General features: G+C 38.0%; 1 protein-coding gene across 3 annotated transcripts; it reads right to left on the bottom strand.

The window, feature by feature from the left end:
- Nucleotides 1-621: 621 nt before the first annotated feature.
- On the bottom strand, nt 622-20,069 carry IFI44L (interferon induced protein 44 like). Of its 3 annotated transcripts, XM_080655118.1 has the most exons (10): nt 19,961-20,069; nt 17,856-17,928; nt 17,453-17,549; nt 15,679-15,727; nt 13,981-14,176; nt 9,371-9,523; nt 7,112-7,283; nt 1,685-1,785; nt 1,232-1,406; nt 622-1,082 (listed from the first exon to the last, which is right to left on the bottom strand). In XM_080655118.1, exons 2-10 carry the CDS (start codon nt 17,916-17,918, stop codon nt 1,042-1,044), a joined length of 1,047 nt encoding a protein of 348 aa, XP_080511244.1. In that variant the 5' UTR covers nt 17,919-17,928; nt 19,961-20,069; the 3' UTR covers nt 622-1,041. The 3 variants fall into 3 exon arrangements, with proteins under 3 accessions (XP_080511244.1, XP_080511242.1, XP_080511243.1); XM_080655116.1 differs by having other exon boundaries at nt 17,453-17,928; nt 19,961-20,053; XM_080655117.1 differs by lacking the exons at nt 622-1,082; nt 1,232-1,406 and adding an exon at nt 4,538-4,613 and having other exon boundaries at nt 17,453-17,928; nt 19,961-20,032.
- Nucleotides 20,070-26,587: the final 6,518 nt, after the last annotated feature.

The raw sequence follows: 26,587 nt of genomic DNA, 5'->3' as shown, positions 1-26,587 counted from the left end.
ATAAATTAATATGCTTTAATATAAATAACTACTGAAGCAAAGCATATTCATTTGAAAAGGCTAAGAAATTTGGAGGAAATAGTGAAGAAGGCTTTAGGGGTAAAAAATTGAAACATATATTTTTAAATTATTTAATTTATCTATAGTCCTAACTTCTATAGCTGCCTGAAGGATGTCAGAATCATTTGGGAGCACTTGTATAATATAACCCTCTTATTGACTTGCACTAGTAATCTTATTTTAATGCTCTGTTTTGGAGACATGGTTAGAGTGGTTTGCAGGACTCAATTAGTGAATATCAGGCATGGGTCCTTTAGAGGAAGAAATTTTTTTTTTTCACAGAAAGAAAAACCTAAGTCCTTAAAAAATATTTGCTCTTTTCAATTAATTGAATTCATATTGTCATTCAGAGGTAAGTGAAATATTCTCCCTGCTTTATTTCCATTTCTTCTCTCTGGCATTTCATTCTTTTATAGTCTTCCCTTTTATAATGAGAAAAAAATTTAAGCATATGCTATCACTTGGGGGAGGTTGAAAGAGATGCATAATGATGGGTACGCTTGCTTCCTGCCAGATACTGTGTTAAGCTCTGCGAATACAAGATAAGTAAAATCCAAACCTGGCTTTTTAAAGAATTCACTGTTTATTTAGGGAAGCGGATATCTATGTAATCATCGTATAATTATTATTCAATATGATTACCACACACATGAAGTTTTAAATGAAGTGTTATAGATGAATAGATAAGAGAATAGTTAATTTTGCTGGGGAGGTCTAGGAACATGTCACAACAATTAAATTGTAAGTGGTGCAGAAATATGAAGGGTGGTTTGCAGTAGGGATATCTTCATCCACCACTGCTCAGAGTTGGCCTTTGAGCTTGAGGTCTGACAGATCCTCAAATGAACCATCAGTTAGATGCTGTCAGGGACAGAAGGCAAAGTATGATGGAGGCAAAGTCCCAAGGAGGCTGTCCGCAGAGATTGACTCTAAGTGAGGCAGGCCAATCCAGGTCTGGGCCAAGTGTCAGAAACAAGGCAACTAATCGCCCATGTCTAGCTGGGACATTCCTGCAACTTCATCTGAAAACAAAACAAAAAAGAGTCCAAAAAAGCATACATGTTAGTACTAGGGCAGGCAGAAGGACACCAGCCATCTAACTGAGGTGTAGCTTAGGGTTTTTCAAAAAGAACCAGGGTTTAATGAGAGGAGCATGAAGGGGCCAGATTACCTGTTACTCCAAGAGGCAAATCCTCTAAGTAGTCATCTGCAGCTCGTAACATCTGCCTCAGCGCAGAGAGGATCAGAATGTCCTTTAAAGGGTCCTGCTCCCACTCTGGAGCATAATTTTCAACCATCAAAATATTAGAAATATGAATTTTTAGCATTTTTTGGATTTCCATTATCTATGGAAAAATTATTTAATAAGGATCAGTCTTACATCTAAAATTTGACTGAATTTAAATGTAATTCAAAAAAATAAACAAAAACAATGACTTAATAAATTATCTTCAGAATATAATTATAATTCAGATAATTATAGTTTTAAAATGAGATTTAACCAGGCAATTGATAATTTCTTTATTTACCTGTAAATATGTAGTGTGAGCACACACAAACACACATACACACACAAAGTATAATATTGTTATGACAATAGCTGGTTATAAACAATATTCTTTACCTGGCTTTGAGAAGTCATAGAAATATTCATGTTTAAAAAGTCTTCTTGAAGAACTCCATGGTAATTTTTCACTTTAGTCAGCAAGACTACCTGTGGTACACCTAGATCAAGTAGATAAATCAGTTATTTTATATCATAATCAGTAATGTGTCAACAAGGTAATTAAATATGTATAAAATCAGTTCTCTGTAGGATGGTTTGAAGATTTGGAGAACTAAACTACTAGTTCTGGCGAGGATGTGGAGAAAAAGGAATCCTCGTGCACTGCTGGAGGGAATGAAGACTGGTGTAACCACTATGGAAGACAGTATGGAGTTTCCTCAAAAAGTTAAAAATAGAACTCCCATTTGACCCAGTAATACCACTTCTGGGAATACATCCCCAAGAATTCAGAAACACCAATCAGAAACTTTATATGCACCCCTATGTTCATAGCAGCACAATTTACAATAGCTAAGATTTGGAAACAGCCTAAGTACTCATCAGCAGATGAGTAGATTAAAAAACGGTGGTACATCTACATAATGGAATACTACGCTGCTGTAAAAAGGAAGGAACTCTTACCATTTGCAACAGCATAGATGGAACTGGAGAGCATTATGCTAAGCTAAATAAGCCAGTCAGAGAAAGATAAATATCACATGATCTCACTCATATGTGGGATATAATGATCAACATAATTTGATGAACAAAAATAGATCCAGAGACAAATGGCAGGGCGGGGAGGGCGGGGGGGTGGTTAGAGAGCAACCAAAGGACTTGTATGCATGCATATTAGCATAACCAATGGACACAGACACTGGGGTGGTGGGGGTTTGCCCGGGGTAGGAATGGCTGGGGGTTGGGGGGTCAATTGGGGAAAAAGGAGACATATGTAAAACTTAAGACAATAAAAAAAAGATTTGGAGAATGAATTATCCCCTATACATCTCAATATGGGACCTGAATTTTTTCTATTAGGAGAAATAATAGTTTTCTTCCAACATGAGAAATCATTTTTAAATGCAACTAAATTCACACCATATTGTAATCATCTACTATTCCATTCAAATAGTGTATTTTAAAGTGTTTTTGGGGGAGTGGCTGATGGACTTTGACAACTAAAAGGAACCCAAGAAAGAGGTAAAGTGAGGAGTGTTGTATGTATACATTTATAAAAGCAAAATACACTGTTTTCATATTTCTAAGGACCTCTTGCCCTCTCACTCACACCACAGAGATTAATAAATCTCATTTGACTCCTAACCTAATCAAAGCTCTCCTTTAGTAACAATTGCTTCCCCAGGAAAAAAAAAATATTATAAAATTGAGATTTCCAGGCTGCCTCTGAGACTTCTTTTGTAGAGCTTTTTAGAATTTCCTCTTTATAGAAACCTTGAGTTTATAATTTCTTATTACAAAATGAAGGCCTTTACTATCTTCTCTTCATTCATGTCCCTGATGAATAACTAGTAAAGTTGGCTAATTAAAACCTAGCCTCTAATAAAGGGCAGGACTCAATTGACAGGTATAAATTTTTTTCAACTTCTGTTACAATGCAATTCTTCTCTTTCCAAATTAATGCAGTATCTTCTTAGAGACTATAAGTCAGCACAGTTACATGCATTAAGTATTGCCACCCAACATGGTATGCAGCTATAGGCCCTTAAAAACTAATTTCAAATCTGAACACTTCTGTAACTCAGTCTTATTCCAAATCCACTATGCTTTTAGATCTGTTAAATGTTTATATATTTACATTGAGTATATTTAAAGTTTACTACAATCTTTAAATGCAGAACTTATCATTCCCATTTTACAGAAGAGGAGACTATAAATTCAGTGCACTTGAGTTAACTTTCCAAAGATCAAAAATTCTGACTGTTTAAAAAAATCTAGGTTTAATTAGCCACTAAGACCATGGTAGTACATTAAATTGCACAGATTTATTTTTCAGAACCTAAATATAAGTGGTCTTTTTATTGATATACTAAATAGTGAGGCTCTGGAGTATAAGTGCTCAAACAAAGTCTTTACACTAAAATTTTTGGAAAAGTTCAATGAGAAGACTTTCATCCAGTTCTGTACCAAATAGAAAAGACAAACAATTCTTTCCACTAAGTACAGCTAAAAGCACTGGATTATATATAAGTTGAATACAAAGATGGAAAGGTGGAGGGACCTTGGGATCCAAGGAACAAGGTGGTGGTGAGCTCTTCAGGTTTTCTTTCTACTTCATATATCCCATATTAACTGCTGGAGAAGCTTGCAACTAGAAAGTGCCAATTAGAGCTGGCAAAAGAAAAGAAAAAAAATAGAGGAAAGGGGAGGAGAAAGGAAGGGAGAGGAGGGAGGGAAGTCTGTTCTTTCTAGCCAAAGCGTGAGAAAAGGCACAACTTAGCAAGACAGAAAACTTGCAGACAACAGCTACACTATCCCAGCCAAACACCACAGAAAATAACTTCAGTCCCATCCATGGAAGCATCTCTTCTCTTGTAAACACTCCACCCTCTGCTAGGGTAGTATCATAGAAGACCAAGTACTAGGTTCCCCTTAATGGTTTCAATGGAGGCTACTTGGGAATCCAAGACTTCCACTTAAACCACAGTACCAGTGTCAGAGGAAGCCAGGTGAGAATATAATGAACAACATAAACTGATGAAGAAAAACAAATCCAGAGACAGAGAAGCATCGATCAGACCATCAAACCTCAGAGGGAAGGTAGGGGAGGGTGGGGAAAAGGGGGAGAGATCAACCAAAGTACTTGTATGCATGCATATAAGCCTAACCAATGGACACAGACAACAGGGGGGTGAGGGCATTAGTGAGGGGTCGGGGAGGTAATGGGGGGGGATAAAGACACATATGTAATACCTTAATCAATAAGGAAATTAAAAAAAAAGCAGCGGGCAGGTTTGACCCCATCTCCCTCTTAGGCAATTTTTGTGTTCTGAAAAATAAAAACTGAGCTGAGAAGACTGAAATAAATAAATAAATAAATAAATAAATAAATAAATAAATAAATAAATAAATAAATAAAAGAAATTGAAACTTTAACCACCATTCATTTACCCAGCCTTAATGAGACTCCTATCCCACTGTGGTATAAGTGTAAGCCATATGGGATCAATATAAAAATGTTCTTCCTCCTTAAAGATGTCAAACAAAGCTTAGTAGGAAGCCTGTGCTTACACTCCTAGAAGCACAAGGTCAGGAGAGGTGTGCTAAAACATAAGATTTAAACAAGATCCAGAGTCTTATAGTGTAGTACCCAAAATATCCATGATGTAATCAAGAATTACTTATACCAAAAAGAAGAAAATCTAATTTGATTGATTGACATTTGTAGGACATGCCAAAAATCAGCAGCATACACATTATGTTCAAGCACCTATGGAACATTTATCAAGATATACTATATCCTGAGGCATAAATCAAACTTCAAAAAATTTTAAACAATTTAAATCAGAGTATGTCCTTTAGCCAAAATGGAATCAATCTCAAAGTCAGTAACAGAATTGTAACAGGAAAAACTCCAAGCACTTGAAAGCTAAGCAATATACTCTAAATAATTCAAGAGTCAAAAGGATGTCCCAAGGAAAATTTAAAAATGTATTAAATCGGATGATAATGAAAATATAACATACCAAAATTTGTGGGACATTACTAAAGCAGTGCTGATAGGAAAATATTTAGCACTCAATGCTTGGAGCTGAAAATAGGAAAAGTCCATAATCAGTCATCTAAGTTCCCAATAACTACCACAACTCACCTAATATAAAGTAGATCATTTTAGCAGCTCTATAACTATTTTTAAATTGAATTTTCAATTTTAAAATTCCTGAAAAAGAAATCTCCAGGCCCAGATAGTTTCATTAGAGAATTCTCCTAAATATTTAAAGAGAAGTTAACACCAATGCTACACAACCTCTTTCAGAAATAGAAGAGGAAGGAACACTTTCCAACTCATTTTGTAAGGCCAGTATTACCTGATACCAAAGCCTGACAAAACCAAAAAAGAAACTACAGACCAATATCCCTTATGAATATAAATGTAAAAAATTTTAATAAAATATTATCAAATAGGATTCATCAATATATAAAAAGAACTATATGCCATGAATACATGGGTTTTATTCTAAGGAAACCAGGCTTACTCAAGGTTCAAAATCATTCAATATAATCCAACATATTAACAGGCTAAAGAAGAAAAAAAAAATCTCATGATTATGTCAACCAGTGGAAAAAAAACTATTTCAATACCCATTAGTGATAAAAAATCAAAACACAGAGAATTAGAAATAAAGAACTTCCTCATCTTGATAAAGAACAACTATAAAAAAACTCATATACTAATGTTCATATAAGCTTTATTTACAATAGCCAAACACTAGAAGTAATCAAAATATCCTTTGATAGAGAACGTTTGAACTGTGGTATATCTATACCATGGAATGCTACTAAAAAATAAAAAGGAATGAACAATAGATATATGCAACAATTTCTATGGACCTCAAAGAATATGAGACTGAGTGAAAAAATTGTCAAAAATGACATACTGTATAGTTCAATTTATATAATATTCTTAAATAACAAAATTATGGAATGAGAGAAGAGATTGGTGATTGTCAAGAATTAGGGATGGTGGGAGATTAGGAGGTATCATAAGGGGGATTTTTGTGGTGATTGAATACTTCTGTATCTTGATTATAGTACTAGGTCACATGAATCTACATGTGACAAAACAGCATAGAGCTATACACACAAATTAAAACAATGTCAATTGCCTGGTTTTGATCATCCTGGTATAGTCACATAATGTGGGGAGATGATTCCCCTATCAAGCCACAGGAACACCACACAAAACAAAAAGCTATGGCCATTTTAGTCTTTCAGGATTGAAGAGTAGGATTTAGGGCCTTTCCTTCAGTCAAGGGTGTGCACCAATCAACCTAGGGCTTAGGAAATGGGTGAAGCGTACATGGAAGCTCTCTGTATTACCTTTGTAACTGCCTACATGAATCTATAATTATTTCAAAATAAAAAATCTTTAGACTGATTCATTTGCCTCTCAGCATAACCATTATTGCTTGTCTCATTTTCGGTTCTTATAAGTGTATTTCTAGTATCACATGATCTCACTCATCTAGGGGAAATAATAAACAACATAAACTGATGAACAAAAACAGACCCGGAGACAGGGAAGCATCGATCAGGCTGTCAAACCTCAGAGGGAAGGTAGGGGAGGGTGGGGTAAGGGGGAGAGATCAACCAAAGGACTTGTATGCATGCATATAAGCCTAACCAGTGGTCATGGACAACAGGGGGGGGTGGGGACATGCATGGGGAGGGGTTTGGAATGGGAATGGAGGGATGAGGACAAATATGTGATACCTTAATCAATAAAGAAATTTTTTAAAAAATCTTAATAAGTGAAATGAGACTCACCACAGTTTAACACTATTTTTTGAACTTGTTTGAATTTTGCCACCATTTCAGAGGAGAGACTGTTGATACAGTTGATATCTAAAACATAAGCCACACAGTGAATCCTGTCCTTCAGTGATGGAGAGATGATGAAGGTAGGATGTCTGGAGGTAATTGGTTGCTGAGGTCTAAACTGTTAGAGGAACATAAAGTAACATTTAGAGAGTCTCTGCTGAATTCTTTAAGACAAAATTCATGTTCCAAATGTGACCACCATTAACCTCCAACCCGTAATTTTCCCTCCCCACAGCTCCTCCTCCCCCAGATTTATTAATGTTGCCTCTTCCATATTTCCTTTCCACTGAGAGCATAATGCATTATATCTTTGTTATAAAAAAAACACTTTGTTATTTTGGTAAAAAATTATAATTATCCATAATTCACATTATCCAGAAAAACTACCATTATCAATGTTAAACACCATTTAAGACTCCTCTCTAAGCATTTTACATACTTACTAATGAATAGAGAGGAAAGGAGAGAGAAAAATACACTGAAAATCCCATTAAAAGTAAAATATTATAATTTCCTTTTATTTCCCAGAAGGGAAAAAAAAAACTATAGTAAAACAGATGAAATACCAAATTTCAAATTAATGTTAATATTACCAGAAGACAATAATCTTTCTAGGATTAGGGAAATAGATGACAAAACATAGTAAAAGATTGATTCATTATGTTTTAAATTGATTTTTATTGTTGGAAGTATTACAGATGTCTCCCCTTTTCCCTCCATTGGCCCTTTCTTCCCCTCTACACATAGTTTTAACTATATGTTTCATTATTGGACTGAATTGGATTATTTTTCTCCCTTGTAAAAATGAAGGTATTAGTATGCTCATGATTTTTTTTTTCTCCTCTGTTCTTCCTCCCTATGTCTTTATGTCTTCTTAAATTGTGAGCTCCATGAAGGTAAGAATTATGTTCTTATTCAGGTGTATGTTTCTAGTAACTAGCATAGTGTCTGACACAACTTAGGTTTTAAATAAATAGTTTTTAAAATAGTGTGTCCCAAATATATACATACATGCATTAACAGCTGATACCTCAATTTTGAAAATGAAATGTATTTTAATAAACACTGCCTTTATAATTATTCAAAGTGTTTGCATGCATTTTTGGGGATACCCTATATGAGTACATGGTTATGGTTTTCAATCAAGTGCAATTGAGAGGCAAAAGAAATCACTGTTTAGAAATTGAGGCTAATTGTATTACACCCAGTACATAAAAGAAAGATGATAATGTATGGTTAACTTTTTGAGAATTTAGAGTACATCATCTCATTTATCCTTTCAGCCACCCTATGAGATGGGCATTATTATTACCTACAACACATTTCACACATGAAAAAACTAAGACTTATAGAGACAAGTATATGACATGCTTATGGGTATACATCTAGTTAGTGGCAGAGACAACCTTTAGATCTAGGTATTTAAGTAGTATTTAAGTAATGAATACTAAGTATTTACAGTATAACATCATGCTTCAACCAAAAAAAAGTTAGTTGTTCCAATGTTTTGTCTAAGTGATCAAAAAAATGTGAGATTAAACTACTGCTTTACTGTGGGAAGCCACCACTTTCCCAATACTGTCATAAGAGTGCACCAAGGAACGTGGAAAGCCAACAGACCTTGGACTTAGCAGGGCTGTGTTGAGATAGTGGTGGCTCGAAGCAATTTCCTGACCTGATAGCCTCAAAGTAAATGTTTACTGATCTTTACTGACCTTTGAGACTGTCTGTCTGCTACCTGTGGCAAGTTGTGTATCTAAAAAGTGAATAAAAAGCAGACCAGTCAGAATTTGGTATGCCTTTCCAAGAGAGAGGTTTCCAACTGGCCCCCCATGCCTTCTAAATTCATATTTCTTGTCAGTGTTTTCATTTGTGTGTGGCCCCTTCTTCAAATCCTGAACCCTAGCCGTAAAAGGTTGTGGCACTTTACTATAAATATACGTCATAATAAAGAGTGATATAAACACAATCTCCTCCTGACCTTTTACTGGAAGTAGAACCCTGCCTTTTGGATATATTTCTTAATACTAAAGAAAAGAAGAGCAGTAACTCTACTTATATGAATACTTACTCATTTAAAGTACAGAATTGTTGTTTAATGTTGAAATCACCTTATGGTAGTTAAAAATTCCTTATGGAGTAAAAATTCAACAAAGAGCATAATAAAATTATTTGAAATGTTTTAGAAGACTAAAGAGTTCTTACGTGATATCTGTCCGGCACGCAGCCTTTTAAGATATGGGGTATGTCATCCATACATAATCCTACTCCCTCTTTCTCATCCAGCCCCATGGTGTCACACAACATAAATGGCAGAGATTTTCCATCTATTCCATCTTTAATAGAATATATCCGATACTGCAAAAAAAGGGGGAGGTGTAAAATTGCATTCTTCAACTAGCATTCATGACAGTAGAAAGACCAGAGACTGATTAATATTTGAACACTGCTGTCCTCAAACATTTTGGTATCAGAATCACCTTAGACCAGCCGTGGGCAAACTATGGCCCATGGGCCAGATCCGGCACGTTCGGCTGTTCTATTCAGCCCGCAGAGCCGAAAGAGTGGAGGGTTCTCTTGCTCTCCCCTCCGCTCCTTCACCAGCAGCAGTGTTAACATGGCAATGTCGGGAAACACGGCCGCAGCTCCTTCTTCTGAGTGGGCAGATTTATATCCGCCCATTCAGTAGAAGGAACAACCTCTCAATCTTCCAGAGGCTCCTTGTAACGCCCGCGGACGCGTCCCCCAACATCACCCTGGGAATGCGTAGACACGTTATCGTAGTGATGTAGGGAGACATGCCCCTGGAGAGCACAGTATCAGAGCATTAGCTAAAAAGGAGACCAACAACACTGTTCCCACTGAAGTTAATGTTTTAAAGACCAAAAACCTTTCAACCCAGTCTACATTGCCATCTACATCTACGTCCTGGGCATAATTTGGAAGTTGCACTAAAGAAAATGTTTAATTTACTGTTTACACATTTTGTTCTTTTCTATTTGTTTTAGTTTTAAATTATTTTATTATATTTAAGTTTAATTTGAAAGGCTTTTGTACCTTTCCTTTGTTAGGCAATTTTATTTTGCCTTTGCCATCTTCAATATAAGGTATATTATTGTGCTATGATTCCTCCATTTTTTGAAGTTTCAAAGTATAATAATTAGTGTTTACATTCTTCTTGTTAAAATGTTTGAAATGAATAAAACTATTGAAATAAAAAAAAAAGACCGTACCCTTTTATGTAATGATGTTTACTTTGAATTTATATTAGTTCACACAAACACTCCATCCATGCTTTTGTTCCGGCCCTCCGGTCCAGTTTAAGAACCCATTGTGGCCCTCGAGTCAAAAAGTTTGCCCACCCCTGCCTTAGACTCTTTAAAATTATTGACAATTCCACAGATATTTTATATGAGTTATATTTATTAATACTTGACACAAATTAAAACTGAAAGAATTTTAAATATTTCTTAAATCATTTTAAAATGTAATTATGAACTTATTACATGTTAACCTAAACAAGACTTCTATGAAAAAAAAATAAAATTACTTTCCAAAAATATTATTAAAGAGAGTGGGATTGATTTATTTTTTGCAATTCTTTTTAGTGTTTGGATTAATAAAAGATAGTTGGATTCTCATATCTACCTCTGCATTCAATCTGTTGTAATATATTGTTTTGGTTGAAGTATATAAAGAAAATTGGGCCTCATACACATGTAGTAGGAAAGAGAGGAAGTATTTAATTTAACATCTTTCAGAGAATTTTATATATTCCTCATTCATATACATGAAAGTTCAACAAGTGGTAAGTTCTCAAAGATTAGCTGTAATATGGAATTTGTGACATTTTCATACTCTGTTACAGTAAATTCACTGATCTATCTCACACTTTGAAATATATTTTATCCACAGATAATTTTGTAACCTGATGCATTGGTCATTTAAAATATCAGTTCACTGGCTGGCTTACCTAGATTTTCCAAATATTAGCACATTTCATTGTACAATATTAAAACATCATATCTCTTAAAACCACTATTAATCTGATCAGGTAACTGTTAGAAAGTTATCAAGCTCAGAGTGGTGGATATATGTTTCTTAAAGTTCTAATATTTTTGTTTACACCTAAAATGTTATCATTGGAAACAAGCACTGTTGGTTTTCCTTGGAGTGATAGGCTTGCTTTGTGCATTTTCCAAAAAATAACTACCAAGTATACAATATGAATAAGCAAGACTTTCAGTTTCTTTTTGATTAAAAATTTGTTACATGAGAAAATTTCAGCTCCACAACTCAATCACACCCGTGCCTTTGCCCAACAACCACCATACTTTAATATGCATTGGAAGCGCTTTATATATACTTCTCATTTCATTACACAAAGCATTAAGATGATGTATACTTAAAAATTAAGTTTAAATGAAATAAAAATTGTTGCTGACTTATTAAGGATAATCTTATTCTTGTGTGAAACACATTCTGTTTGTTTTTAATGGGAGCTCAGTAGTAAGGAAGAATTCAGTGACTACTAGCAGTGTGTGGCACCATTACTTGATTAGTGCTAAGGTGCCAATTGATAAAACTAAGATTGTATGGTCAGTTCAATTATCAATGCACTAGAAAAAGGCAAAAGGTATCTTTTGTTATCAAAATAGTTTTAAACTCACAGATCCTCTAAAAGGGTCTCAGGAACCCTAAGGGGTCCACTAACCTCATTTTGAAGAGCACTATTTTCCTGGATAAATGCACCCAAAAGAATTTTTCAGTAGCACTCTGAAAACATTTACTTACTGGTCAAATGCATTTCTTATATAGACACAACTATGGCAGCTTGGGGAAGAATTATTCCCAATGAAAAGAGCAAAAGGGGGTCTTAGAGACACCAGATGACACTTTAATTACAATTCTCCCATTACAAACCAGGAAGTTTAGAACCCTTCTATGACCTATTGCAAAGTGTGACAAAATCAAGAACTCCAACTGGTCAATAAATCTCTAGGAGTGGTCTCATTGGAGATTTTGATCTAAGTGAATGGAACTTACTGGTACCTCAACATGAAAGGAATTACACAAAGCATTAGAGTTACATATTTAAGTACATCTGTATTTTAAGATCAATATGCACATTCATGGTTTCATTGACCATTAATTTGTTTTCTTGATTTTTACTGGGAACTTTAATTCTTCAAAGAAAAGGGTCTCTTAGCAATAAAATATTATTTCCCTTGCAAACATTCTGTCCTGTATTCCTTCAGTTTATATAGTATTTGCATTTCATTTGGAGTTCAGGATCTATGCTTTAATTTAAAGCAATGCCTTTGGAGTTTTCAACATAAAAGGGAGAGAAATCCTGTCCTGATGAGTACCTCTTTTAGAGCATTTTCATATTGAATGATACTTCTTATTACCTACATCTAAGATCCTTTAGCAAAGGGACTAAGTATTATATATACTTAGGTCTCTATTGTCAACATAATACATATTTAGCAAACAGAAACATTTCAATCAAATATTTAATTTATTCAATTGCTTTTGCAGTATAATGCCTTAGCTTCTGTTACTAGGCTGATATGTATAATAATAAAAGTGTAATATGCAAATCGATTGAAGGGCTGAACAGCGGAATGACCATCCCAACAACCATGCTATGACACCCACTAGCACCATGCCAGCCAAGGCAGGTGCCATGTGATTGGTCGGGGGTCCAGCCATCACCCCATGATATGATTGCCCCGCAAAGGGAGGCCCAGGCCACCGACCAGTGGGCTGCGGCGGGTGGGCAGGGCCTCCCTCTGCAGGTTGAGATGGAGATCGAGGGGCTCCCAGACTATAAGAGGGTGCAGGCCAGGCTGAGGGACCCACTTCCGAAGTGTACGAATTTCATGCACTCAGCCTCTAGTATAAAATAAAGCCACTCACATGGATAGGATCTAGACAACTTCAAAAGACAAAATGTGATTCCTGAAAATCCTAGAAAATGCTTTCAGTTATTGAATATGGCACTAAAATGGGCCATTACTGTTTTATGATAAATTTTGCACTGGCAGTGCAGAGCATATAAGCGATCAGAAGATAACAATATTAGGTTGTAGTGATTATAGATAAACACAGCTTGGTTACGAAATTTTCTATTTATTCTTTTTTATTATTCTTTGTTTGATTGTATGATAATATTTTGACAAACATAAAATGGGAGTTTCTAGGTAAATATTGCATCATAATTTGAAGATCTTTAGAGTAACAGTTTTTAAATGGTATTAGTATTTATTTCCTTAAACGTATTTGTTTATAAATAAGATGGTGTTTGTGGGGAAATTTATAGATTTACCCTTTGAAGGTTGACCCACCAAAGGGAATTGCTATTTTGTTGCGCATTATTATTTCTTATAAAATGATCTTATGTAATGGGAAATTCTGTATTACATAATTTTCATTTCTTTTTTTTATAAAAAGAGAAAATCATTTCAATCCAGATAAAGCCATGTGCGACATGAGCAAAAATATACATTAAATATAATGATTGAAGATTTACACAAAGTTTTTACAGTTTTGTTGCTGTTTTGTACAAGTCCCCAAAATCATTCTTCATATAACTACTTCTTGCATCCATAAAAGTGAAAAGCCTTGCTGTATAATATAACTTCATGGGGGTAGTTCTCATTCAACGTTTACTCTTGTTTTACAGTTGATTTAGCATTTAATTGTTTGTAGATTAAAAGGAGGTTATTGGTCTGACAGAAAATGGCAAAAAAATCAACAAACCTAATAACTGTAATTTATAAAAATCCTCAGGAAATTCAGAGATAACTTACCCATTCAGTAATGCTAGTGACATCAGACCCCACTGCGGCTTGGCGAGTCACATGGCCTCGGAAAACAGACTTCACTGAATTGAAAAAACTGGACTTTCCAGACCCAACTGGACCCAGCAAGAGAATATTAATTTCTGAAACCAAATCTGCATAGGGTGTGTAGGCTCTGAGCTCTTCCAGGAGCCTATTTCTGTACCTGTTAAAATATGGTGGTTAAATACAACAGCCAAACTTCCATAAAGAAAAGCACAATTCTTCCAGAGCTTCTTGACTCCAAATTTTAAAAAAAATGTCTTAATTACTTAGTTATTATGTTTATGTTAACATCTTCTATCATATGATTTGAATGGTCTAGGTCAGTGGTCGGCAAACTGCGGCTTGCGAGCCACATGTGGCTCTTTGGCCCCTTGAGTGTGGCTCTTCCACAAAATACCACGTACGGGTGCACACGTACAGTGCAATTAAAACTTCGTGGCCCATGCGCAGAAGTCGGTTTTAGGCTCTCAAAAGAAATTTCAGTCATTGTACTGTTAATATTTGGCTCCATTGACTAATTAGTTTGCCGACCACTGGTCTAGGTTATGTACTTTGTGCTTGAAGAAAATACATTTGTCTATATCTGACTAAAGTTAAACATTGACCAGCAACCAAATCATTGTCTATTAGCTTTAGGCTACATACATCTATAAGAAATATCAACAACAGTGAAAATGCATTATTATTTTCAGTAATAACATTATATTAAAAAGAAATAAAAATAAAATATATGCAATGCAGAGATATTTACCTATAACTGGGGAAAGATGCCTTGGTTTTGAAAATTTACTGACATTCTCCAAAAACTTTATTCATATAGAAAAATTTCAGAAACATTGTCTAAAATAGTCATCTATACTTTGTCTAGAAAACTTTGAATATTACAGGTCAGAAGTAAAACCTGAAGTTAAATTGTCATCAACTTTTTAAAGTTGCCTATAATTGGTCATGTTTTGTTTTTGTTGTTATTGTTCTAAACTGCATTGAACATATTATGTCAATAACATCATAATTCATTTTTATCACACCAAGTGATTTTTATTTTGATAATTCTTTAATAGTGCCATATATACAATTATTCTAAACGAGAGGCCTGGTGCATGAAAATTCATGCACTGGAGGGGAGGTCCCTCAACCCGGCCTGCCCCCTCTCACAGTCTGGGAGCCCTCAGGGGCGGGAGGCAACCCGGCGATCAGGGGAAGGCAATGCTCCATCACACCTCTGCTGCTGCCACTGCCGGCAGCACAAGCCTTGGCCGGCCCTGGTTACCTAGGCCTCAGGCGGCCCTGCAAGGCTGGGCAGCTGCCATCTGAGGCTTGCCTGCACCTCGGGCTGGCCCTGGGTGGCTGGGGGCTAAGGGGACTGGGCACCACCATCTTGTGGCTGTGGGCACTGCCACCTCTGAGAGCGAGGCAGTCAATTAGCATATCCCCTCCTTATTGTCTGTGGGCACCGCCACCTTTGAGGGCGTGGCAGTCAATTAGCATATTCTCTCTTTATTGGCTGTAGGCGCCACCATCTTTAATGGCGGGGCAGTCAATTAGCATATTCCCTCCTTATTGGCTGTGGGCACTGCCATTTTTGCAACCATGTGAGGGTCAATTAGCATATTCTCTCCTTATTAGATAGGATGAAATGAGTAATTAGATAGTCCAACTTACGGTGTGACTCCTGTTATCCTCCTTATGTAGCCTTTATCATCTTTAATTCCTATAGGAAATAAAACAGCACCATAATTTTTAAAAATTCTTTAGATCTCTTTTTAAAGTCTTATTAAATGTGGTCTACCTTCTAAATAAGGCATTAAGTGTGCTTGCATAACCCAGGGTTGAACTGTTCAATGAGGAATTAGTGCTGGCAACATAATAAGAGGAAAGAGTACCTTCTCAATGTGGCAGGATAGTAAGAAGCTGGAAAAATTCCTGGACAAGTGGAATGGGGAAACTGAGACAAGATAATTAAACAGGGCCAAATAATTTGAACAACTTACAGCCAGCTAGTGAATCACAAGGTTTTATCTTCCCTAACCAAGGACACTTGAGAGCAAATGGTTTATACCTCTTCTCTCTAACCAGAGGATACATAGCTTAAATCACCTTGGTCAGGAAAATAGAGAACAGAGAACAAGTTAATGCCATTTGTGCCAGCTAAACCCAAGGACAGATGAAGTCAGGGGAACGAATAGCAAAAAACCCGATTAAAGCCACATATACCCAAGATAAAATTAAAACAGTAAACAGACCAAAGAAAAAATCTCAAATACCCCTGTACACTCATTTTGATCTATCAGCATATTTAAAACATACCTGGAAAGCTAATGAATATTCTACTGAAACCCTCCCCTAAGATTCTCACCCACAGAAGAGAGATAAAAACCCTTAAGACAAAGACCCGGTGTGGGGCATGGACTTTTTACTTCTTCCTAAACTCCAAGGGTTCCTATGAGGTTTGCAACCAGGGAAGCAGCAGGTAGTGATAGCTCTTCCCAGGTTTACTCCCCACCCCCTTACCCAATCCTGTCTCCAAGGCCCTCTTTTTCTCTGACTTTCCATTGAACTAAAAGCATCTCTACCTTGGCTCACTGCTATCACTGCACCTTCACTTTCCAGTGCGCTAACAGCAGTCTCACCTTGGCTCACTTCTTCCCTATAACCTTTCTAGAGAGCCAAAGCAGAGCACCACCTAAGCTCTCCCTGTTGCTTCTTCAACCCAAAGTCCTTCGTTTCATTGCCCCAGCTTTAATAAAAACACACTCTCAAAATAACCTGGATTTATGCTGTGAAATCTTTCCTACACAAAGTCAAGAACCCACACACTACAGGTCAGCCAGGGGCAGACACACTCCATGCCAGTCCCATCTGGTAACATCAACACATTAACTCACTCTGGAAACATTCACATAAACATGCCTAGAAATTTTCAGACTAACCAAAAATCAAAATAGACCTGCTATGATAGTGAGGTCTGTCTCTCTCTCTTTCTCTCTCTCTATCTTTCTCTCACCCACCCCTTACCCTGATCTCCATTTCTGTCTCTTCTCTTACATTTACCAATTTAGCTTGCTCAAAACTGCCTATACTTTCCAGTCTCTTAGGTTTCATTTGGAGCTTATGAAAGAGAAAATTGATGGCATGAAATCTGTTTGTTCCTCTCACTTTTCCTTTTGCTTATAGATCAACTAGAGGCCCTGTGCATGAAATTCTTGCACGGGTAGGGTCCCTAAACCTGGCCAGTGATTGGGGCCGATTGGGGCCTTCTGGCTGCCGGCCAGGGCCTTCTTTCATTCTGCGCCACCCCCTGGTGGTTAGCTAACATCATAGCGAGCGATCAGTTGAACTCCTGTGGGGACAATTTGCATATTAGGCTTTTATATATATAGATTATAACCTACCAAACACAAAGACTGGAGTGAAAATGTAGGAGTATCTAACATACCTTCAACTCGAAAAACTTCACATTCCAAATAATTTGAGGAAGTGATAGGACTTATTCCTAATGCAGTCTTTAATGATAGAGGAATAAAAACGTGGGACTTATGTGGAATTAAGGAGAAAATGATATCATTAGAGGAATAAAATGCCAGTTTTTTAGAAACAATTTGTGCTTCTACTTTTACAAATTCAGTTGTTTTAGTGTTATTAAGTGAAAAATAGAAAGAAGAATTTTTACTTCTACAATTTTCACGCATTTGAGGATAATGCCCAAGTAAAAATGCCCCAACAATACAGTTGGGCAAGTAAATTACTGTTACAGTGGATCCTTGATGATTGCACTTATCAAGCATATCTTCAATGGAACATTCATGTACACTAGATTTATAAAGAAGACTCAAGGAAACATTTCCAAGCAGCTTTTGTAGACTCTTTTCTCCATTCCATGTCAATCTGGTTGTCACTGCCATTGTTCTGTATCTAATGGAAAAAAAACAATAATAGGTCAAGAGTAAAGTATAGCATAGTGATTTAAAGTAGAGATTTCTGCCTCCAGTAGTTATTTTTTCTCTGACCTAATTAAAACATGTTATTTGAAATATAAGGCAATAGAAATGGAACAATAACAGGTAGATATTAAAAACAGGTAATTTGGATATAAAAATATAAAGGTTTTTAAACCAGTAGGCAAAATAAAATACATAGTGAATAAAGAATATAGAAAAATTTAAAAATTAAAATAGAAATCAGAAAACCTTTTCTTAATGATAATTAGTAAATATTTTGGGCTTTGTGGCCATATGGTCTCTGCCATAATTACTCAACTTTGTCAATGCAAAATCAGCCAGATACAATATGTAAACAAATAAGCATGATTGTGTTCCAATAAAACATTCTTTAAAAAATCAAGTGGCTGACACACAGGCCACAGTTTCCCAGCCCATGAATTAAAAGATAGAAATGAGGAATTCATACAGAAAAGACCTCACAAAAAAGGAAATTGAAATATGAAAAGTGTTAACAGTTATGGAGGTCCTACAGTGACAAAATGTAACATGAGCCATCGTGCCAATTCTTACAATGAGAAAAATTAGAAATGCAAGATAAACTGTAACATACATAGATCTGAAAGTACTGGAGAGTTACCAAAGCAGTGAAGATTTTTTTTTTTTTTTTTTTGCAAAGATTTCTAAAAGAACTGAATATAGAGAACTAAGCTTGGCATTTGGGAGCACATTTCCCGGAGGTGCATTTATCGACCATATAAGAGGTACCTAAGTTGCTAAGAAATTAGCCCAAGTGTTCACTAGACATATAAAGCTGAGGAAATATGGCACAGCATGGAAATGCTTGGCAACTCTCCCTCCAGGCTATGGGTTAGGATTCTGAAGAACAGGGAATCAGTGAGGGTGGGTGGACTGGAAGTAGACATACTTAATCCCATCTGCTAGTAATCTCAATCTATGACAGGGTTAAAATAAAAGAGAGTGCTAGTGCCTCACAGTGGTTCTCAACCTTTCTAATGCCGCGACCTTTTAATACAGTTCCTCATGTTGTGGTGACCCCCAACCGTAAAATTGTTTTCGTTGCTACTTCATAACTGTAATTTTGCTACTGTTATGAATGGTAATGTAAATATCTGTGTTTTCCGATGGTTTTAGGCTCTACAGCAGCGGTTCTCAACCTGTGGGTCACGACCCACAGGTTGAGAACTGCTAGCAGGGTCGCCTAAGATCATTGGAAAACACAGATATTTACAATTCATAACAGTAGCAAAATTACAGTTATGAAGTAGCAACGAAAACAATTTTACGGTTGGGGGTCACCACAACATGAGGAGCTGTATTAAAGGGTCGCGGCATTAGAAAGGTTGAGAACCACACTAGATGGATGCATGATGCTTGCAAAATAAATCTTGTCTAAGTACAGAGAACATTGTTTTAGCTTCAAATTATCTCTGCAATCTTTTTTTTAAATATCAAATGCCTCATACTGATCATAAACACAGGTACAAAACAAAACAACATGCTAGAAAGCCAAGAAAAATAAAAACAAACCCAAACTGCTATTGTAGTTACCCACATAGATTTTTAAATAAATATACTTGGCTTATTCAAATAATTAAAACCTAAGATTTAATGGTTGACAGCACAATGGAAAAAATTAAAAAGAAATTCTGGATTTAAAAATCTATAAATCTGAAATGAAAAACTTGAAGAATACATTTAATATCAAGTTATACACATTATAAGGAAGAATTAGAAGAAAATACATCAAATGGAAGCAATGAGACAAAATACAAATCTGATACAACTATATGGACATTTTACTAGAGTTAATTTTCTCTCTACAGTTCCCTGTGCTTAAAATTTTCATTAAAAAGCAAAGCATATGAACAACAAAAGTATGATCATTAACACCAACTTCATTCGGAAACTCTTTTTCTAAGAAAGAAAAACAGGCCGTTTTCTTCACACAAGGAGAAAACATTGGATGGCAGGAAGTCGCTTACCTGGTTTTAAAAGCTGGATCAGGTTTAAATGGAGTACAAGCTGCTCCGTCTGGTTTGTGCAGCAGCCACACTCTGGAGACAGAAATTTCTGCTGAGATCCTTGACTTCCTGGTCTGAAAGAAATGAAACTGAAACTCAAAGCGGCAATCAGCTGGCAGCTTGCCATGTGCCATTAAGTTTCTTTTTCCCAACCATAAAGAGACAGAAAAAAACAAAACAGAAAAGAATAAGATTCCCACTGAGCACATGAAAATGATCTTTGATTCCCTATGTACCCACATATAGGCATGCATGAAATGGCAAATATTAATTTTAACAATTCTAATAAAGCTAATAACTAACAATAGATTACATGAAGCAAAGGACTAAATCTGCTATTTGGAAGATATGGTAGTAGAAAACACCCAATCAGAACCATAAAGAGAAAAAAATCTATAAAAAGGATAATTTAAAGGGCCTCTGGGATAACAACAAGTGTACCAACATTTGTATCATAAGGTTACCAGAAGCAGAAGACAGAGCAAGGAATTGAAGTCCTATTTGAAGAAATAATGACAAAATAACTTCCTTAATCTGGTGAAGGAATTAGACATATAACCACAGGAAGTACAAAATCTCAAACAAGATGAACTCAAGATATATCAAGATACATCATAATTAAAAGGTCAAATGTTACAAAGAAAGAATCTTAAAAACAGCAAGAATAAAAAGCAATTAGTTACCTACTCAGGAGCTCCCATAAGACTGTCAGCTGATTTCTCAATGGAAACTGTGCAGGCTAGAAGGAACTGGCACAAAATATTCAAAGTGATGAAAAGTAAAGATCTACTATCAAGATTACTCAGCAAAGCTATCACTTAGAATTAAAGGACAGATAAAGAGCTTCACAGAGTAGAAACAGATAAAGGTGTTTTACAAACCAGTATTACAAGAAATGGTAAAGAGTCTTTTTTAAGAAGAGAAAAAAAGATAACAAATATGAATAATAAAATGCCAATGAATACATAGTTATCAACAATAACTTTAAATGAAAATGGATTAAATGCTCCAAAAGATATAAGATGGCTGAATGCATAACAAAATAAGACCCATACATATGCCACCTACAAAAGAACTGGAATGCAAACTAGTAAAGCCTTTTTGAAGGGGAATTGAATAATATGTAAGAAAAGTATGCATGCTCTTCTCTTTTGGCCAATAATCCCACTTCTAAGTATCTATCTTGGAAATACAATGCAAAAAATACATGTACACAAGGTTATTCATTGGATCATTGTTTATCATTGAAACATATTGGAAACAGCCTAAATGCCCACACATAAGAGATCAGTTGAAGAAATGATGGTACATTACACAGTGAGAACTTGCAGAATATACTGTTAAGTGAAAAAGGAAGGGCAAAAAAAAAGAATATTTATAGTAATCCAACTTTAATGTAAGGAAAAAGAAAATATACACGTCTACTCATTTGTGCAAAAGAAATCCTAATATATAAAAATATATAAAAACCCAGGGACCGTAACGAACAACCAAAGGTTCGACTGACCACCGGAAGTCAGTCCTGCAGTCAGTGCTGGGTTGCTGTGGTGAACCAGCACTGACTGCTGCCGGTGTGGGCGCAGCAACCCAGCACTAACTGCTGAGGGGGCTGCAGATCAGGCCCAGAGAGAGGCCCAGAGAGAGAGGCAGGGTCTGATCTACAGCCTCCATGGCAGCTGTTGATCAGGCGTTGTCTCTCTCTTTCTCTCCAGGCTTCGCCAGCAGCAACACCTCTGTTTCTCTCCGGGCCTCCACAGGGGCTGCTGATCAGACCCGCCTCTCTGATCAGGCCTGGAGATAGGCCCAGAGACACTGACTGGCATAGAAATCGACCAATCAGAACCAAATTGGCAGGCAGGGGAGGGTCGTTGGGAGCGAGATCAGGACAGCAGGGGAGGGCAGTTGGAGTCAAGATCAGGCTGGCAGGAGAGGGCAGTTTGGGGTGAGATCAGGTTGGCAGGGGAGGGCCATTGGGGGCAAGATCAGGCCAGCAGGGGAGGGCAGTTAGGGGTAATCAGGCAGGCATAGGCAGTTGGGGGCGAGATCAGGCTGGCTGGGGAGGGCAGTTAAGGGCAATCAGGCAGGTAGGCAGAGAGGTTAGGGGCAATCAGGCAGGCAGGCAGGTGAGCGGTTAGGAGCCGGCAGTCCCAGATTGCGAAAGGGATGTCCAACTGTCGGTTTAGGCCCAATCCCTATGGCCTAAACTGGCAGTCAGGCATCCCCTACAGTGTCCCCAATTGGAGAGGGTGCAGGCTGGGCTGAGGGAACCCCCCTCCATGCACAAATTTCATGCACCGGGCCACTAGTACATGAATAATAAACCAGAAAATAAAGAGATTGGTTAGTAGCAAGTGAGAAAGGGATAAAATAAAAGGGGGTAGTAAGTATAGGGAAAGAGCATCACTTCTCAAAGTATACCATTTTGTATGGCTGTTACTCTTAGAACTATACTAATGCTTCACACACTAAAATAAATAAATAAACAAACAAATAAACAAATCATTAAAATCAATGAAAATGTAGGGTGAAATCAAAATACAATAGAGTAGTTCCACTCTTTATCTGCAGTTTTTCTTTCCACTGCTTCAGTTACCTGGAGTCAACCATAGTCTAAAACTATTAAATAGATGATTCTAGAAATGAAAAATTTCCAATTTTAATTGCATGCCTTTTTGAGTACCTCACCTCATCTCATTATGTAGCCATTGTATCATCTCACATCATAACAAGAAGGGTGAGTATTTGATGATAAGATATTCTGAGGGAGATAGAGGAGGGGAGGAAGAGAGAAAGACCACATTCATATATCTTTTATTCTAGTATATGGTTATGATGATTCTATTTTATTATTAGTTATTATTGTTAGTCTCTTACTGTGCCTAATTAATAAATTAAACTTTGTCTTATATATGAATATATACATAGGAAAAATATATGATATATATATGGTTTGGTATTATCCTCAGTTTCAAGCATACATTGGGAGTCTTGGAATGGATCCCTAGTGCTTAAGGGCAACTACTCTATAGACAATAGTGAATGAACCTAATTGAGTGCCTATAATTAATATAACACTGAAGGAGAGGAATGGGGAGGAAGAAAACTAATCTAAATAACTACAGAAAACAGTATTTTGACTATATACTCTAAGGCTAAAGATATAAAAAACTGTAAAACACCATATTCTGGTTAATAAATGTGTTAACTATAAGGATTCAGGTTAGGAACTTTGAAACAAATTGTTCATATTAAAATTGAAGAAAAACCATAATAAATACATCCTATCTAATAAAAGAGTAATATGCAAATTAACCATCACTCTGTCACACCCAGAAGCCACGCCCACCAGCCGATCAGGAGCAAGTATGCAAATTAACCCAACCAAGATGGCTGCAGCCATGGAGCAAGCAGGAGGCTTGGATTTCCTCGGCAATGGAGGAAACCAAGCTTTCCACATGCCCTGGCTAGCCCAGGTTTCCATTTAAGGCTACAAAGTTTCAATTATAGAAAATAAATAAATCCCAACAAAAATGGCTGTGGCCACGAAGCAAGCAGGAGGCTTGGCTCCACTCAAGGCTACAAAGTTTCAATTATAGAATATAAATAAATCCCATACCAGGGCCTCCGCTTGGGTTGCTGGCGGGCGTGGCCGGCCTGCAAACCACCACAGGCCCCTCACCAGGCCGTCCCACGCCCCAAGGGAACCCCCACCCTGATCTGGGACACCCTTCAGGGCAAACCAGCAGGCCCCCACCTGTGCACAAGGCCTCTATCCTATCTAATAAAAGAGTAATATGCAAATTAACCATCACTCCAACACACAAGATGGAGATGGCTGATCCTAGTGGTCAAAGATGGCTGCCCCCATGTGGACACAAGAGGGTCTCACTAAATCTCTCAGAGGTTTCTAGAAGATTCTTGAGTAACCTTATAACCTTGGTTTTGAACTCTATATCCAATATTTTTCTTTCATCCATTTCTTTTATTTGTGACTTGTTTCTTTGTCTCTCCATTTTGGCTGCTTCCCTGTGTCTCTTTCTATGTACTGGGTAGCTGCTAAGTCTCCTTAGTTGATAGAGTGGCCTTGTGTGGTTGGTGTCCTATAGAGCCCAGTGGCTCAGCATCTCCAGTCACCTGAGGTGGACAATCGTGGTGCACCCCTTTGTGGGCTGTTTGCACAGTCTTGTTGTACTTAACCCTTGATTGCTGTTGGTATCACTGGGAGGAATTGACCTCCAGGCCAATTGGCTATGATGACCAGCTGTGTCTACACTGGAAGATCTGTTGCATAGGAGACACCCTAATGGGGCAGGACTTGCTTCAGTGGGGCTTTGGTGCTCACTGAGTCTGCCCCTTGAGTGTGTCTCTTATGGATGTGAAGAGTTGTAATCCAGTATGGTCTCACTCTGACCACTGGGCACACTGGCTCTTGGATCTCCAAGGATGTGCAAGGTTAGCCACTGTCTGGGGCCGCCCACCAGGAGCTACAGAGACATCTACAGATTCCTCCTCTTTGTATGGGGTTTAGAAGTGCCCAGACAAGGCCCAGCTGTGAAGCAAGGCAGGCCGCTGCTGCCAGGCCTTGGGCCTTCTTTTGGAAGCTCTGGGGCTCTCTTACCCAGCTGCAGTTTGACAGATTTTAGGCAGAGAAAGGACAGGCCATTCATATGAAAATCCAATGCACACAGCTTGGGTGGGGTTGTAAATTGCGTGGGGTGGAGTCTCTGGGAAGCACCAGAGCAGAGCAAACAGCAATGGCTGCCAGTCAGCCCTGCACCTGAGAGGTCCCCGGGTCTCCGTGTCCCACACCCTCGTGTAGGAACAACGATCGCTGTGACCACCTCTGAGAGATGGCCGTCCTCATGTTCCTGTCCCAATGCCAGACAGTCCAGTTTCTCCCCGTATGTGTCTGGGTCCCCCAGAGTCTCACCCAGAACTGGAGTTGAGAGCAAGCAGGAGCTTGTATCTCCCTCCCGATTAAAAGAGCAGCACATCCAGGTGCAAGCACTTTCTGTGCCACCACACCTCGCAATGTGCTTTCTTCACCTCTCTAGTTGTGGAACTTCCACTCAGCCAGTTTCCCCGTGGTTCTGGGTGGTAGTTGTTCTGCCTTTTAGTTGTAATTCTGATGTGGTTGTGAGAGGCAGCAAGTATAGGTGTTTACCTATGCTGCCATCTTGGTTCTTCAAGCCATTCTATTTAAAAACATAAAAATTTAACATATATATAAATCTTAATTTTCATTTTACATTACTTAAGTGTCATTTGCTTTGCTTTGGTGATTAGTACTTGCTCTAGGTAGTCCCTTCCTCTGCTCCATAAAATAGATAGCCTTAATCTGCAGATTCTGTCCCATTCAGACTGAGACAATCCTGATGAAGGTCTACATAATATCAAAATTATGGAGAACCAGGTAATAGGGACTAGTTGTTTAAAGGCTAGCATTGATTGCGTGTACGTTGAGCCCTGAATAACATCCCAAAGATATTATTTTTTCTTGTGTCTATTTATCTTTAACATAATCTCTCTATATATAAGCCAAGCGACTGGAAAGCTGGAATGACCGATCGCTATGACGCTCACTGCAGCCCGCCAACCGGCCCAATTGGGGGTGGGGGGAGATGGCCCCTCCCCCTGGCTGGCCTCACACCAATCAGGGGCTCCTGCAGCCCCTCTCCAGCACCAGCCTGACCTGATATGCCCCCATCGGGGCAGGTTGGCCAGACCCCACCCATGCACGAATTTGTGTACCAGGCTTCTAGTAAAATCATAAGAAATAAATGCCTAACACAATGCCTATTACATAGATTCATTTTCTGTGGATGCTATTATTAAAAGCAGGCCAATGATCTATTAAATATAGCCAAACATACTTTATACCTAAGGAAAATCCACTGTTGTTTATTTGATGTTCTTCTACATATTTTTCAAGAATATGAAATATTTCTTTGTGGTTGTATTTGCATACTAGAGGCCAAGTGCATGAAATTTGTGCATGGGGGCAGGGGTGTCACTCAGCCCAGCCTGCACCTTCTCCAATCTGGGACCCCTCAAGGGATATCTGACTGCCCTCTCACAATCCAGGACTGCTGGCTCCCAACTGCTCGCCTGCCTACCTGCCTGATTGCCCCTAACTGCTTCTGCCTGCCAGCCTGATCACCCCCTAACCACTTGCCTGACAGCCTGATTGGCGCCTAACTGCTCCCCTGCCAGCCTGATTGCCCCTAACTGCCCTTCCCTTCTGGCCTGGTTGCCCCCAACTGCCCTCCCCTGCAGGCCTGGTTTCCCCTACCTGTCCTTTCCTGCAGGCCTGGTTGCCCCTAACTGTCCTCCCCTGCAGGCCTGGTCACCCCCAACTACCCTCCCCTGCTGGCCCAGTCACCCCAAATTTCCCTCCCTTGCTAGCATGGTCACCCCTAACTGCCCTCCCCTGCTGGTCCAATTGCCCCTAACTGGCCTCCCCTGCCAACCTGGTTGCCCCCAACTGCCCTCCCCTGCAGGCCTGGTCCCCCCCAACTGCCCTCCCCTGTAGGCCTGATCACCCCCAACTGCCCTCCCCTGCCGGCCATCTTGTGGTGGCCATCTTGT

This window comes from Plecotus auritus, assembly GCF_963455305.1.
Source record: "Plecotus auritus genome assembly, chromosome: 2".
NCBI classification, from domain to species: Eukaryota; Metazoa; Chordata; class Mammalia; order Chiroptera; family Vespertilionidae; genus Plecotus; species Plecotus auritus.
Note: the sequence above shows the minus strand (reverse complement) of the source record. Positions and strands in the feature narration are given on the sequence as shown.